This window comes from Sabethes cyaneus, chromosome 3 (genome assembly GCF_943734655.1).
Source record: "Sabethes cyaneus chromosome 3, idSabCyanKW18_F2, whole genome shotgun sequence".
Classification (NCBI taxonomy): Eukaryota; Metazoa; Arthropoda; class Insecta; order Diptera; family Culicidae; genus Sabethes; species Sabethes cyaneus.
In genome coordinates, this window is record NC_071355.1 from 97,348,040 (window position 1) to 97,365,985 (window position 17,946).

General features: G+C 42.8%; 1 protein-coding gene across 1 annotated transcript in view; it reads right to left on the reverse strand.

Moving 5' to 3' along the window:
• LOC128739195 (uncharacterized) overlaps nucleotides 1-17,946 on the reverse strand; it is a 266,006-nt gene that overhangs the window by 85,817 nt on the left and 162,243 nt on the right. The window contains exon 12 of the mRNA XM_053834631.1: nucleotides 3,324-3,450. Coding sequence (XP_053690606.1) covers nucleotides 3,324-3,450 — 127 coding nt within the window. The remainder of the gene's footprint in view (nucleotides 1-3,323; nucleotides 3,451-17,946) is intronic.

A 17,946-nucleotide genomic window follows, 5' to 3' on the forward strand; every position in this document is an offset into this window, starting at 1 on the left:
AGTTCGCCGCGCTGTTTGTGCGATTTAGAGACGATTACTCGGTGCGGGCCGTAACTTCCAAAGAAGCCCGGATTAGCATTTCCGCCTGCCGCCTGGGAGAGCTTAACACTGGTGCGGCTGAATGAGCGGGTGCTTGTCAGTAAATCCTTGTGATTGAAATTGTTGGTAAAGCTGTGCGCCCGGCTTCGTGCCGCCGCCGAGCCCGGCTCGTTGCCACCCTGGCTGACGGCGACGTCTTGCGTAATTTTGCGACGCTCTTTGACTTCAGCATCCACAGCAACATTATCAGCGTCACAGTTTGAGGGGGCAGCAGAGTAATCGCCGTCTTTATTAAAGACGACGTCATTGACAATAGCATCGTCATTATTATCATCTTCTTCATCATCAAAATCATCATCATCATCATTATCATCATCGTCGTCACTGTCATCTTCGTCATCATCGTCAGTGTGTTGTTCATTAGTAGAAATATTGTTTCTGAATGTTCCATTATCGATGGCCGTCTTCGAATAGTGATACGATGGGTTTGCGTAGTATTCCACTGAAGAACCACAATTGCTATCGTTGGCAGTCGAACTTGCGCCACAGCTGAGTGATAGCACCGTGTCAAGTCCCACTAGTGCTGCTATCCTTGTGTTTTGATAGTGCTCCAGATAATCCTCTTGATATGTTAAATCAACGTCGAGTGGTGACTGCCGTTGATGTTGGTGCTGACGGTGGTGGCGCTGACGATGACAATGATGATTGTTCTGCTGCTTGTGAATCAACCGCTGTTCACGTGTGTTGGCAGCGTGCTGGCGGGGAGATAAATCAGGATAAAAATTCCTGCGAAAAGATTCCCCAGCTCTAGACGGCCGAGACAGCTTGAGTGTGGAAGCGTTATGAAAGTCTTTTTGGTATAGTTCTTGGTCCTGATTGTGGGCTACACTTTCGTGGGCGATCGAGTAGTTGTTAGGGTGGGGATTATTGGCAGCGTGCAGCGAATAGTGGCTGCCATCATCTCGCAGCGAAGGCAACAGGTTCTGAGTGGCTTCATTTGCTTCTGTGCCGGTGTAGACTTTGCTTTTTGAGTGACGCCTTGAAGAGTACTCGACAGCATCTTGCTGGTAACAGCGAAGGGTTTCCTCTGGCGTACAAATCAGTTTCAATTTTTGCATTTTATTGCCACTTGAGTTATTGCCACCGGCGCTAGACGAAGGTGCACTGTAAACGGAAGCGTAGTCACTGCTGCTCAGTGAGCTTGAAGTGGTATTACTCTTGGCACTCCGTTCGCCCATCGTAGGACGACCATCGTCGAACGCGTCCTCGTTTGCGCTAACCAAGTTGAAGTCATTTTCCATTTTGATAAGACTAGCTAATTTTATTTTATTAGTGCTGCTGGCAGTCGTAGATGGTATGGTGTTATTTTTAACCTGCTTGCTTTTAGCCTTTTTATTCCCCGGACTACATGCGTCATCCAGCAGTATCAGGTTCTGTAGTGTTCGTGCGTTATTAGCGGTCTGCGGCATAAGCAACGGTGCGGTTGTGGTTGTTGCTGTCATCAACATCTGGTCTAGCGTTTTGGAGCATGATTTCGCCCGTTTATGTCCGTGCCGTGCTGGTCTTTGCGTCGAGATTTGCAATACAGGTTCTTGCTGCTCGTTATCGAATGTTTCCTTTAGGAACGTGTCCAAATAAGTTAGATTTTTCGTCAAATCCAGTTCAGACTTGTAGCTCTTATATACAGTTTTATTATTTAAATTAGACGTCTCATTTTCTTCGTACTTGTGAGTGGCCTTTATTAAGTCATCCAAATTATAGGAACTTATGTGGCAATTACGTTTGACTTTGGTACCGCCAAATAGTTTACATTTCTGACCGAGCTTGATAATTTGTGTTCTTGCACGGGTGAAATATTTCCTATCGCTCTTTTGCCATTGCGGCGCAACCAACATCAAATGCGGCGGTTCATGCTCTTCGAAGCCTGTAGTGTTGTTGGGGAAATTAAGATTTATATTTTTCAACTGGGGCATCTTTTCCGATTTCTTTCGAGAGGCGAAAGGAAAACGAAACAAATCGGAGCTCAGCTTTGGTCCACGTTTGCAAACTGTCGGCATTTCACAGCCGGACTCGGAATAATCCGAGGGGAAATCAAACTCTGGTTGTGCATAGTCCTGCCGTTTGAAAAAGCGTGTAGGTATGGCACTTTTACTTCTATCAACGTTGCTATTACTGCTGCTGGTACTCACAATTCCATGGTTCTCGTTCGATAGGCTTGCTCGACTGTTATTGGCCTCTTGGCGACGATTGCTGCACGAGATATTGGATTTCCTTCGAATATGTTTCGAGGAACAGTGGCTTAGAGTGTTGCTACTGTATGGATGTATGTTTTCATAATTGTTTTCAATTCTCCTTACACGCTCTGGACTGGGTTTCACCATTTCACTCTGATCATTTGCAACAAACTCCGCTTGTCCCTCTGGGACTATGGAGTCGTTATCGAATATTTCCGACCGACAAAACTCATCGCTATCATTATTGTTATCTTTACCACCTTCATTACAGTACGGCAACGATAAACTTTTGCTATTGTATTTATTGAACGCTTCCGTTTGTTTTATACTAACCCCATCAATGTCTGCCAGATTCGATGGGAGCTGCTTTCCGGTAGTGCTGATGGAATTCAAATCATGTGTCATGGACAGCTTCCGTTTGTTTTCCGGTCTCTTTCCAATCGAGCAGTAGATGCCAGTGCTAGAGTTAGCCTTAATTAAATTTCCCCGCTTTATTCCCACAGCACTTCCTTTGTCATTAGTAACTTCCGCAATGACTTGTATACCTTCATTATTATTACTAGCATTGTTACAATCTTTGGTTGAGGACACAACGGACGACCTGCGCTCTTCATTTACTCCTCTGCTGTACGACTTTGTCAGAATCAGCGAGTAAGATTTCTTAAAGTTCGATTTAATTAAAAAATGACTCTTATCTAATTTATCTAGAAATCGATTGAATCTCTCCACGCTATAATCACTTACTTTGAACAATCGAACGCCACCGTCATTAGTTTCGCTAACATTATCGATGGTCTTTGTTTGAGACTGATAGTTATTGGTGCCCACAACGACGCCGGTTGGTTCCGTTTGGCCAACACGACTGGATGCGCCAGTCTGGCTGGGTTCAACGGCAACCGACCCTTCAGTGGGGAGTGGAGTAGTTTTCGGACTAGTGCTACCACTTCTGCTGAAGTCCGTATTAGGTTCTTTAACCATACAATCAGTCTCACTAGTAGGTGCCTGCTAAACCCTTGTCGGTGGTTGTAATATCATAGCAGCCATTCGTACCTTCATAGCTTCCGGCGAGCCAGGAGTTCCGTTTTGGTGATGATGGAAACCAGTTGGCGTCGTGTAGATGGAATCGAGCGGAGGAACGCTGGTGCTGTCGGATCGTGATTTCAGATCCGCTTTTTCGCTGCAACGAGAAGAGAAAAAACAGAGAAAAAGCGTATAAACAACAGGTTTCTAATGTGCTTGCACTTGAGTTTTTGCGCAGAGCGAACAGCCACGTCTCCCTTGGGTGGTGCTGGGGGCATAGGGAAAATCGGATGTGGGAAGTCTCTCTTTATACTGACAGCAAGAAAAACGTATGTTAAAGAAAGATTCTGTATTAAATTCTTTAAACATTTTGTTTGTAGCGAAACGAACCAGGACCCTGCTTGGTAAGACTTTGCTTATGCAATCTCTAACTTTCTTGTTTTCTTGAAAAGCGAAACGAAAAAAAGTGTGAAATAATAATCTCATATCTTCTAGGGTTTAGAAAAAGCAATTCAATTGTAGAAATAATATGAGATGAATTTGGCAACACTTTTTTTTTAATTCCGGTGAAACATGGAGTGGTAATATCTTATCATGCCGATTTGGACAAAGAAAAATGTTACATGTTATTCTGTACATAAGAATTTACTAAATTGTTTGAAGGTACACGTACAATCTTATTACTATTTTCACGCATTATCAGCACATATGCAAATTCGATATCCAACGCATGAATCAAACACACGTGTGCCAAACTGACAGTGTAATATATCGTAACACGCATAAATCGATATATTTTCACATTCAAAGATATTATTTGCGCCCAAAATACACAATGCTGTGCAGTAGCCCAGAATGAAAGTTAAAGTGGAACTTACTTTGCTGGAATTAAACATTGGCATCCCTATATGTTGCCTAAGAAAGAAATTTTGCATAAGAAAACCATTTTTCTATGATATTGTTTGTAACAGTGGTCGTTATTTTCCTAATTATCATATGTTATGATTTATAACTAGCGTTTTTCGTTCCAAGAGTTATGGCTTTATTCACTTCAGAAAAATTATAGAGCAATAATTCATCCTATACAGACTTATTGAAAGCATTGAAGCTTTGTTTTGGCGTTACGGTCAAAATTTGGTGAAGCAAGAATGCGTGTAAATTGAGTAAATTTTCTGGTAAAAATCAAATTATTTTCAGCTATTATATATTTCAATGTGTAAAACATGAAATACCAATGTATAAAACATGAAATTCTAGTTAACCGAAAAAGGCTGTTAAACGAGCTTGTAGCGGGACAAGAGAGCCTGGACCCGCTCCCTAGCCGACAAAGAAGAAACAGCCGTCGCCAATGATAATATCCGTTTGTTGTACGATAGTTCTGGCTGCCTTAATGGTACCAGGATGAATGCTGAGATGCCGCTAATGACCCCTCTTTGTTGCATCAACTATTCAGCAATATATAAGAAACCGCAACTTTTCCAGTGGAATGTATGCTGGGCATATTGGTCAAAGTCCCTAAAAAAGAATGCCTAACTCAGTGGTGCTTAGGCATAAGCGTAGTGCGGGCCAAATCAGATAGCCCTAAAAGTCTGCGGGCCGCAATGACCTCTGGCCATTCTTGCGCATAGCAAAATCTAAAATTGGTGGCAGCAAAAACCAATTTTCAGGAATCACCACTAGATTTAAACTGGAAAATAATCAAATCTGCAATAAGCACGAGGTATTACGACTGAACTATGTGACCCATGTGTCATCAGAAAACATATTCATAAGTCCGCCATCCCTCAAATCAATCCGCGGGACGTACGAATCGTCTCGAAGGGCCGCGGTTTGGCCATCACTGGCCTAACTGAATGCGGTAGTTGGTAAATGGTTGGACAATGCGTAAAACAGACCCCGTAGTGGTTCTTAGTCTGTTATCCAGCAACTCCTATCCCCCCTACCTCTACGTGGTACCAGCTGGAATACGAGCAACCTTAGCGGAGATCGGGTAACCAACCCTGATGAAAACTTGGGCCGTATATCAACAGGGAAGGCGGCACAGTGTTGTCTCGACACTGTAAGATGGCAGTCCCATCACGAAACTCGGTAGCGGAAGCCCTAGTACAGCTACCTATCTAAGCTCACAAAAAGAATCAAGAACACAAAGACGAAATGAAAATATGGGATGGAGACTTGGTACCTGGAACTGCAGATCGCCAAAATTCGTTGGTGACGACAGGGTGCTGCTCGATCAGTTAGTACCCCGAAAGTTTGGTTTTTTGGCGCTGCAGGAGATCTATCGCAAAGGCGAGAAGGTGTGGAGGATCCATGACGGCAAAACTCAATTTTTCAAGAGCGGTGGAGCGACCAATGAGCTGGGAACGGGCTTCGTACTGTTGGGCAAAATGCAGGATCGCGTAATGAACTACTTACTTACTTAGGTGGCTTGCCGTCCTAAGACAAAGCCTGTTGAACAAAGTTTTTCCATGTAACTCGGTTGAGGGCTACCGCTCTCCAATTCCTCGGACACCGAGTAATCTCCGCCAGATCTCGCTCCACCTGGTCTAACCATCTTGTTCGCTGCGCTCCAAGTCGTCTTGTTCCTACCGGATTTGAAGCGAACACCATCTTTGCAGGGTAGTTGTCGGGCATTCTTGCAACATGCCCTGCCCATCGTATCCGTCCAGCTTTAGCCACCTTCTAGATACTGGGTTCGCCATAGAGCTGTGCGAGTTCATGGTTCATCCTCCGCCTCCGTACTCCGTTCTCCTGTACGCCGCCGAAGATCGTTCTTAGCACTCGTCGTTCGAAAACTCCGAACACTCGCAGGTCCTCCTCGAGCATTATCCATGTTTCATGCTCGTAGAGAACAACCGGACTAATAAGCGTCTTGTACAGGGTGCACTTTGTACGGGGTCTGCTCGACCGCAATTGCTTGTGGAACCCATAGTAAGCACGACTTCCGCTGATAATACGCCTCCGAATCTCACGGCTGGTATCATTGTCCACCGTTACCAGTGAGCCAAGGTAGACAAATTCATCGGCTACCTAAAACTCATCGCCGTCGATCAATATACTACTGCCCAAGCGGTGCCGTTCGGCCTCGGTTCCGCTGGCCATCATGTACTTTGTTTTAGACGCATTTACCTTTAACCCAATCTTTTCTGCTTCGCGCTTTAGTCTGGTGTACTGTTCAGCCACCGCCACAGATGTTCTGCCGATAATATCCATGTCATCGGCAAAGCAGACGAATTTACTAGATTTGTTGAATATCGTGCCCCGCGTGTTGATATCCGCTCGGTTCATAACACCTTGTAGCGCTATGTTGAACAGCAGGCATGAAAGACCATCACCTTGACGAAGCCCTCTGTGTGATTCGAATGAACTTGACAATCCACCCGAAATCCGAACACAGCGCTCCATTCCATAGATTTAATCAGTTTGATGAGCTTGCTGGGGAAGCTGTTCTCGTCCATAATTTTCCATAGCTCTTTCCGGTCGATGGTATCATATGCGGCTTTGAAGTCAACGAATAAATGATGCGTGGGAACTCTGTATTAACGGCCTTTTTGGAGGATTTGCCGCAGTGTAAATATTTGATCCGTTGTAGACCGACCTTCGACGAAGCCGGCTTGATAAGTTCCCACAAATCTATTCGCAATTGGTGATAGTCGGCAGAAAATGATTTGGGACAGCACTTTATAGGCGGCATTAAAAACGGTGATCGTTCGATAGTTCTCACAGTCCAACTTGTCTCCCTTTTTATAGATCGGGCAGATAAACCCCATCATCTCCTCCGGTAGCTGTTCCGTATCCCAAATTCTAACAATTAGTCGGTGCAGACAAACGACCAGCTTTTCTGGTCCCATTTTAATAAGCTCCGCTCCGATGTCATCTTTTCCAGCTGACCTGTTGTTCTTTAGCTGCATGATGGCCTCCTTAACTTCGCCTATCGTAGGGGCTGGCACCTCTTCCCCGTTTGTTGCACCGTCGAAATCGCTTTCTCCGCCGCCATGGTTCTCCGCCTGGGCGCCATTCAGGTGTTCGTCGAAATGCTGCATCCACATATCGGTCACCTCACGATCGTCCGTCAGAATACTGCCAGTCTTATCCCGACACATTTCGGCTTGCGGCACAAAGCCTTTGCGGGATCCGTTCAGTTTCTGGTAGAACTTTCGCGTTTCCTGAGAACGATGTAGCCGCTCCAACTCTGCATATTCCTGCTCTTCCAGGTAGCGCTTTTTCTCCCGAAAGATTTGGTTTCGCTGCATCTTCTTCTGTTTGTGTCTTTCCACGCACGGGCACTGGTTGAGCTCTTCCAGGACACCTCCACCAGCGCTGCGACGTCGAACTTGCGGCTCTTCAATACGTCGGAGAGCACTCGAGTGCTCCCTTGGAAGTTGAGAGATCGGCAGTTCCACGTCTCGAGTTTCCAATCCATAGTCCTTTTTTGTCGCGTGGGTCTATTCCGATTGTTCCAGTAAGAATTTATTTGTTCTTCGTTCCGTGCTTTAGTATTTTTCGTGGTGACGGCTTGCAAAGCCTGCTACACCAACCCCCTGTTTCGCCTGAGGGCCAACGAAGCTCGAAAGAGCCGTCCTTTCCTGTCAGCATACGACCTTGGCTTCCACCAGGGTTGGTTACCCGATCTCCAACAAAGTTGCTCGTAGCCCGGCTGGTACCACGAGGAGGTAGGAATAAGAGTTGCTGAATAAGAGGTTATGAACCACTGTAGGGTCTATTTTATGCCTACACGTGCACAAGGCACCGACGGTACGCATTATTCAGCCATTTACCAGCTAATGAAACTGGCGTAATAACCGCGTAATGAACTGAAAAGCGATCAACGAGAGGAAGTGCGTGCTGTTGATAAAAGGCCGTTTCTGCATGTGGTTATGATAGAAAGTCAATTATATCTAGCAAAGCATAGTATGCAGATACTTAGTATCTTCGGCAAAGTTTAATGAAATTCCAAGTTCTACAACCTTGCCGAACACATGAACATGCTATCTAGTTCCTATAAAAAGTTAATTTTTTCAAATATGTTATCCCCTTAATATCTATTTGTATGAAAATATAAACAGTTGCAGAATACTTTTTTAAGACATTTCTCCAAAGTCACCTAAGCTCAAAAACGTCAGGAAAAGCGAGAAAAGACTTTTGACCGCCTTTTTCTAGAATGGTCCCACTGTGCAACGGGGCCACAACTGCGGTGCTAAGTGAAGGAACCTCGAGCGCACGAAATGACTGGTTTGACGGGGAATGCCAAAAAACGAGGAAGAGAAAAGAAGAGCTTGGAAAAACTATCTAAACATATCCACGAGAGAAAATTTGGTAAAGTATCGAACGCGAAATAAGGACCACGATCTAGCGGAGGAAAGGCACCAAAAGGAGAACCCAGTTAGCACCAACTCGTATATCAATGTACGAAAACTATCGTAAATATCTCCTGACAAACTCGAAATCGTAACTAAAGCTGGATAAAGTGGGATCAACTTGATTTTTTGTCGTATATAATGATAATGACTGACATACATTAGGCTTGGTAAACGGCTGAATAATGCGGAATATAGACCCCATAGTGGTCGTTAGCCTCTTATCCAGCAACTCCGATCCCGACCTCCTCGTGGTACCAGCCGGAATACGAGCAACCTTAGCGGAGATCGGGTAACCAACCCCGGTGGAAACTAAGGTCGTATACTAACCGGGAAGGAGGTATAGTGAGTCCCGGCACTATAAGATGGCAGCCCCATCGCGAGACTCGGTAGTGTTGCCCCAGTACGGCTACACACCTAAATTCAAAAACTAACAACATTCAAGCATATTCGGAGCGGATTATTCGGCATCGACCTAGGCGACGGAACAAGGACGACTAATGGAGACTCGGGACTTGGAACTGCAGATCGCTAAATTTCGCAGGTTGCGAGCGGGTGCCGATTGAACAGCTGGAACCCCGCAAACTCATGGTATGGAAGATACGTGGCGGAACGGCGCAGTTTTACCAGAGCGCTGGCACTACCAACGAGCTGGGAACGGGCGAACGGGCTCTGTAGTGCTGGGCGGAATGCAGGATCGCGTGATAGATTGGAAGGCGATCAACGAGAGAATGTGTGTATTGAGGATAAAGGGCCGTTTCTTCAATTATAGCATCATTAACGTGCACTGCCCGCACGAAGGTAGACCCGACGATGAAAAAGAAGCGTTCTACGCGAGGCTGGAGGCAACGTACGACAGCTGCTCGTCACGGGACACCAAGATCGTCATCGGGGATATGAACGCCCAGGTCGGAAGGGAAGAAATGTATAGACGGGTGGTAGGACCCCATAGCCTGCACACCGACACAAACGATAACGGCCAACGATGTATAAACTTCGCAGCTTCCCGAGGCCTGGTGATCCGAAGCACCTTTTTCCCGCGCAAGGATATCCACAAAGCCACCTGGAGATCACCTGACCAACGTACAATGAACCAAATTGACCACGTTCTCATAGAGGGCCGGTTCTTCTCTAACATCACGGACGTACGCTCCCGTCGGGGTGCAGATATCGATTCTGACCATTACCTAGTAGCAGTACATGTGCGCTCAAAGCTGTCCACCGTATACCGGACACGTCAAAGCCGCCCTCCTCGGCTGAACATCAGGCAGCTAGATAACCCACAAGCTGCCGAGAACTACGCGCGCGTACTGAATGAGGCCCTGCCTTCTTCCGAGGAGTTAGGTGCTTCAAACCTCGAAGACGGTTGGGGCAGAATACGCTCGGCCATCGGAGAGGCCGCTACCGCGGCACTAGATGTTGAGCCTCGGAGTACACAAAATGATTGGTTTGATGGGGAATGTCAACAAGCGGTGGAGGAGAAAAAAAAGGCTTGGAAAAATTATCTAAGTATTGCCACTAGAGAGAACCTGGCCAAGTACCGACGAGCTAGGAACCAGTTGACCACGATCCTGAGGAGAAAAAAGCGCCAAAAGGAGGATAGAGATCGTGAAGAATTAGAGCAACTATTCCGAGCTAATGACACGCGCAAGTTTTATGGAAGGTGAACCAAACTCGGAAGGGCTACACACCGAAACCTAACATGTGTAGGGACGAGGGAGGGAATCTAATTACAAACGAACGCGAGGTGGTCGACAGGTGGAAGCAGTTCTTCGATGAACACCTCAATGGCGAAGTCGCAGATGGGGGCCCAACGTGCACGATAGCTCGACCAGGTCGAAAGCGATTTGCGATTTCTGAGACGACTAGGAAATTGGCGACGAGTGGCCCAAGACCGAGTTGAATGGAGACGAGTGCTTGAAACAGCACGAGTCACCCCGGCTCTATGTTGCTGAAGAAGAAAATTTGTGGCTGTAACTAATTTAGCTATTAACCAATATGAATGAAACTTTTTTTCAGACAACTAGAAAGATATACCTTTTAAATGGAATGAAGAGATCGTTGATAACCAAAAAAATTTTAAAAATTTTGGAAAAAAGTGTCACAATGTAGACGTCTTTCCCCTACCGTATACTTTTTGCCGAGATCCTAGTGTAATTCGTAGAAGTGTACAACGAGCTCACGAAATGTCTCTTATTTTGACACCATTTTGAGCCAAACAAATGCCGCTTGTTTTGAGAGAGAGAGAACATACTCTCTCACTAACACTACACTAACGTAAGCAAAACTAGTCGAAGGCTCTACGGATCTGTAAAGCTTTAGGTATAACTTTAGACAAGCAACAGGTAATACGGAGGATATTCCATTGGATCTATGTGTGAGATGCCGGAATTACCTAGGCCTATTTGGTTCGGTAGCCATAAACAAAGAGTTACCTACACGGAGCGAAATAGCTCCAGTTTGTTTCAAACAAAATGATTGTGGCTTTAAGCCACAATCATTTTGTTTGAAACAAACAAAATTTGAAATTTTTGTTTGTGCGTAAAACAACCACAAATATGGTTGAAACTACATTTTTATTCTCCGTGTAAGAAGGAACAGTTTTCTAGAACGCATCCACGCGCCCATCTGCCACAGCATAATCACTATTTTGGCATTCAAAAAATAAGAGATACATCTTCAAATATACCTTAACCAGTAACCAAAATACCCCAACACTCAATTTTAACTCTAGCATCCGAAAAAAATTTATGAAAACCCCTTATTTTTCGACCTTCTAGAGTAGGGTCCCCCGTTAACAAAAGGTTATATCGATCTCGTAAGCGTACAGTATAGGTTTTGCATAGGTAATAGGTTTTCAGACAAAAATACTACTACCAATTGATTTTACCTGAGGAATAGTCATTTTACCATAGTTCACGAGCTAACCTATCAATACAGGAAGGTACAAAAGCAGAACGTCGTATCTTGTGATAGCAGTCAGCACTCGAAAGTTATCGTAAGCAGTTGTTCCTCTGATTTTTAGGGTCGCGATTAAATCTGTGAATCAGTTACCGATTATGGATTGCAAGTGTTCTAACGACGCTCGGTCTCAGAAAAGACCGAGAGCATTCCTTGAGGAAGAAGCCGCTCTGGAGAGTGGCATACAATCGAAAAGGTCACGTACGAAGATATATTCAGGCGCCAAAGCTCGCCAACCGAGTGTACCGAAACTTTTCACCCTGGCAACTCGCTCGCTACAGGAAAACGTCGATCAGATCGGCGTGTTGGGTGGCAGCATTCCATTCGATCTACTTCGGCCAGTACTGGAAAAAGCTACGCCCAATCAGCTAACGAAGTTAGAGCAATTAAATCCCTACTTACTGGAAGAGACGTATGTTCTCTGGGAACAGCATTGCAGGCGCGAGTTTCGCAATCAACAGCGCAAAGAAGAGGAGTGTGAGTCCTGGCGAGAAATGTACGGCCGTTGCTCCCAAGAAAGAGACGCAAAACTTACCAGTCTCGTACAAATTATCAAGCAGTCCACAGTGCAAAGAGAGGCCCCTATACGGAAAACCCAGCTGCTGTACATGGATTCGACTGTGAAGCCACCGCGCAATGTGATCAGCAAGCAGATCAAATACGGCACTGATCGAGTTGCCGTTGTGTCGCCGGCAGCTAGAGTGCCGGCGTTGCAGAGCACGTCCAATGTCGTCAAAGTAGGAGATTCTCGCCTGAAGGCGGTTGTTGCTGGGGCAAAGGGTAAAGTTCCGGTGCAAGGGAAGCCGAAAAAGGCACCGTTGATGGCCAAGTTGTTGACCTCTATAAAAGGCTTGAAGGGTGGTTCACGGCGTTGAGTCCGTGAGCTAGACTAGTCGTACACAGTAGTTATTAGACATTAGATCTAGATTAGTTTAGTCGTAAGCAGTATTAATATAAGACAAATGCATCAAATTGCTTGCATGCTACAATCACCTTTTTGTAAAATCTTAAATGTAGAAGGCATACTTTAAAGAATGTAAAAAATGGTATATTTTGAAGAAAGTAAAATTTAATACAAACGTGATTTATTTTCAAGATAATTTAGTTATTTATTTTTTCGTCTTGTTGCATACTTCTTTCGATTCTGAAGCGTACTAATATCGGTCGATTTAACTGTATTTCTTATCCTTAGTCTTTGAGATATTCATTTCAACATTGAACCTAAACCACCCAGGTAACAATTTAGGTTTTACTACACTCTTATGATGGCATTTAAGACCAAAATTGGTCATAAAAACCGCCATAAGAGTACAATAAAACTCACATTGTTGCTTGGGAAATTTGATGTCCTGAATGAATATGCTCGTAACATAGGGCAACCATTTCTTCCCGTCGCCCGATTGCATCCATATGCTGCACGCCTTTAATCAAAACCTGCCAAAACGAATGGTATTTGTTAATTGGCTTAAGAAACTTTCTCAAAACATATAACATTAGTCGTTGAACGCACAACTTTTGGTTGAATCGAAAAAAATATAGAATTAATCACTAATTTAATTTCTTCGAAAATAGCATTCATTCTGACAGATTGTTTGAAAGAATATTTATCAACTAACATATGGAATGCCCGCTAAAAATTATTCCAGGAAAAAAGATCATGTTATCAGTACGGATGTGCGATATTTTATCGATACCGGAGGTATCGATATTTTCATTTGATATGTCGAGTATCCGGCATCGATATTTTACAATGCGATATTATCGGATATCGATACCTTGTCATCCGATATTATAGGTATCGAAAGCTACAAAAAGGCCAGCTCTTCACGCATAACTTTTTGCCAAATTATCGAACTCGCGTTTTTCAGTTCTCAAGCTTCCAAACAGGCATGTCTAAAAGCTGAACCATACTGCAGGCCGCATTTGAAAAATGCTACTAAATTTATTTGAGGCAGAACGCTGCTGCCGTGCCTGATGAAATTAATTGCACGCTCAAAAAAGCAACCGCAACCCGTTTCGGTGTTGTCTTTCAGACGCCGGTTTTTAACATTTCAGTAACACTTGGGATTGCGTGTGCTTGCTTCGTAAAAGATCCTCGGATATATGCTAGATGTGTGTCTTTTTGCTAGCGCTAGGTTTTCATATTCCCTTATCTATTTCATTGACTCACATGGCCAACTGAAATAAATATGAAGCACCTCCATGTGTGTTTTTGCAAACTTGAGAATACTCTTCTATGGTGGATGCCGATATCAACGGACTGTTAGGTTAATTGTTTCCTGAAGCCACAATGAACATTGCATCGCTGCAAGCGAAGATTGCAAGAACCATTTATATTGTGAACTGTGAAGCGAGCTACGTATGATAATTTGCGTTAAACCGATCCTGCTCCTGATCAATTATTTATATTCTCTGCCTAAAAATGCGAATCCAGCCATGTCTCAAAATATTTCAGAAAATCGAAAAACTTTTTTATTATTTAACACCGTTTTATTAGATGTTTCTGGATATAGGGCTTTACAGAAATTAGCTGAAAGGAGAGCTGTCAACTTGGGCCCCAGGCCCAAACATTTCGGCTTCACGCAAATTGTATGCAGATGACAGTCATGATATCAGTTAACTCGGAAATGTGTTAACCGGATGCATTGAAAACTGGTGCTAAAAGTATTACAAATTCAACACCACTGATAAATTCCTAGCCACACTTCGTGTTTGTTTGTATGTATGAAAACAGATGAACTTGGTTGCGTCGTTTTAGGAAACGGTAACGACTGTATAAGCTACGTTCGGTGTTTTGCCAATGTCTGATTCTAATTTTGAATTTTATTTCTTGAGATGTGGATTATCTTTAATATTTTCCCCCTAGAACAACACAATGTGAATAAATAATGTGCGAATCGAAATTAAATCTAACACTTTTCTGATTATAGGAGTTAATGTAAGCATTTATGATGCTGCTTCTGTTGAAAAATAACAAACTATGCAGTAAATCACCGGGGTTTTCAAAACAAAAACTTGCCAGGATATTTTGTTGCATTTTGGACCAATCTATTGAAAAATTGTTTGAAACTGATCTAGTCCTGGTGCTTCTAGTTTAAAAGCGCCCGCCTAACCAATAAATCTGCTGCGAACATTGTCGAGTGGAACGTATAGGGTATCTTGGAGGTGCGGAGATGCCGGCGACTCAAACGAGACAGGTGGCCGCATCGCAAGCCCGTGACGGATCGTATCTGGAAACTTTCTGAATATTTCGGGTTTCGATATCGGTGAATATCGAAGTATCGATATTTTGGTTGCGATATCCTCATTACTCAGTATCGGATCGGTCCGATATATTGCGATACCAGATATCGATACTTTGGCTTTCGATTCCCATCCCTAGTTATCAGATAATGTTATCAGCAGCTTAGAAGATTTCTTGGCATTTTGCTCTTGGGTTATTTTCATACATTTTATAGCAATACAATCAAAAGTATGAAAAGAATTGTGACTCTTTGATTCTTCACTTTGAGAATTGTTGCGAAAAAAATTACATTAAATTGTGTAGTAGAAACAAGGGGTCTGCAACAGTTTTTATTCTGACATACATACGATTTTCAGCACAAAATCGTAGAGTAGTACGGAGCGACTCGCGCTTATTCGGATATTATTGTATATAAATACTTATATAGTCGTAACGCTCAAAATTATTCGTAATCACGTATATCGCCTCCAAAATAGTGCGGATATGCCAATTTTGCGCATGAAATACGATTTATTGGTACCTTTTTTATACATATGAAAATGCTAGGGATAGGGACAGAGACCGTGAGGAGCTGGAGCAACTAATCTGAGCTAATGACACGCGCAAGTTTTACAAGAAGACGAACCAAACTCACAATGGTTATACACCGAAACCTGACATGTGCAGGGACGAGGGAGGGGATCTAATCACAAACGAGCGCGAGGTGATCGTCAGGTGGAGGCAGTTCTTCGATGAGCACCTCACCGGCGATAAAGCAGAAGGAGACGCTACGGGAGTTAACCTAAAAGTGCCTTCAAACGACAACAACAACATGCAAGTATGCTGGTTCCCGATCTCGAAGAGATCCGGCGAGAAATCGGACTGCTGAAGAATAAAAAAGCCGCCGGAAAGGACCGACTCCCGGCAGAACTCTTCAAAAATGGCCAAGAGCCGCTAGCAACGGCACTTTACTGGATAACTTGACCGGCTACCGGGTGACCGGCTAGATTGCTATAACTACCGCTGCATTACGCTGGTCAACGCCGGCTACAAGGTGCTCTCCCAGTTTTTGTTGTCTCGTCTATCCCCAACTGCAAGAGAATTCGTAGGGCAGTATCAGGCGGATTTTATCGGGGCTCGTGCTACTACGGATCAAATTTTTACTCTCCGACAAATCTAACAGAAATGTCGATAGTACAACAATCCCACGTATCATATTTTCGTGGATTTCAGAGCAGCATACGATACAGTTGAACGCGAGCAGCTATGGCATAATGTACGAGTATGGTTTTTCGTGAAATTAAATTAAAAAGAATACTTTCCAATTAAATTCTTATTCTAAGTTTAAAAGTTAGCCTTAAAAACCTATTTTAACTAGATACAAATGATCGCCTGTTTCTCAGAGATTGCCGAATCGATTTCTGCGCTATTAGTCTCCTTTGAAAGGTAATATAGCCTTATAGATCACTATTGATTTGTTTTTTGATTGGACGTTAAGCTGAAAGTTATGAGCAATCGTGTACAACACATCAAAATTAACAATAATTTATAATGATTTTAACTAAGATAATTTATCTAGCAATAGCAATTGGTTTTACCGGTCAAAAGATATTTAAAAATGATTGATGAAATTTATTCAAGACTGCTATACTCATAAAAACCAGTGGGACCAAATCTCAAAAACGCGATATTATAGTAAATAGCGTAAAAATGTGAAATTTTTCAACGAGTGTATCTTTGGAGTAGTTCATTAATAAAATATAGCACATTTTCTTACACTTTTAGGGTAACCGTGGATCCGCCTAATAGGGTGACACACATATAGTGTCTTCGCGAAAATTGTAGAACACACTAAACTAAGTAACTTCGTTGCATATAGTAACTATCTATCTCTCACTGGTTGCGAAATATAATGATTTGTTTAAAGAAACCGGTTTAAAAACAATTCTGCTCCAAAATTTTGCACACGATTTTTTACTGCTTCCAAATGTTCTACAGAATTATTCAGTATGTTAAAATGCAATCTAAAGTTTGTTTTTCTTTAGGATACTAACGGAAGATAACTAACACAGCGTTAAAAAACCAATTGGATTTAGATCCGAAGACGTGTCGACTTTTATATGAGCATTTTCTCATATCGCTGAAAACACCATTTTTGACACGATTATTTTTTATTGGAATTTGAATGTGAATATGTGAAAATATTTTCTTGCTACTACCTTTAATCGTGGGGAGGACCAATCAGCACCAAATTTAGAATTTTTGCTTTCTGACCTATAACGAACAATCTGGCCAAATTTGGTTCAAATTCGTCGATTACACGGTTATCGGATACTTACAATCGGATACTTAGTTTTACAAAAAATATCAGAAAGAGTGTTCATAAGTAGCCCTATACCAGATTTTAGGGCATTATTTAAACTACCTTTAAAAATATAAGGCAAATAGGAGGGAATATATTGAAAAAAATTACTTTTATGTTTTTTATCATGATTTTGCGAAGTTGTTTCTTTCAGTAATTTTTTTTCTGAAAACAATTTCCCACAACTTTTGCTTTGGCGCCATTTTGATCATTAGAGTAGTTTTAAGATATAGTAAAAAAATAATTTCATTTCTAAACACGTGCTTTTGAAAAGTTATTCGTGGCGAAGAAATTATGTTTAATGGAAAATTAATCCTTGAGTGGTATCCAACATATGAGCAAAACTTCATTCCAATCAAGAATAATATTGGAGCTGGAAATGCCAACATTAAATGACAAATAAAATGGCATAACAAAGGTTCCTTTCACCGCTAGGTGGATTTCATCGGGTTTTTATGTTATCCCTTAGTTTTTCGCGGTAATGTATTGTTCATTCTGAGTTATGGCCGAGAAACTGGCGACTAACAAAGGCAATGTAGTTGAACAGATTAAGTCAGCTACATGGGCCGAATAATCTTGAATTGCATTTTTTATATAAACAGTAATAAAAATCGAACAAAAGTATAGATAGAATTAGCTAGATTTACTTTCTAGCCGTGTAAACCGTTTCAAGATATAATGCCCCAACAATAAATAAGCTGACCTTACTCCTAGCCACAACAACAAGATATAATGCCTGCTTCGGTGGTA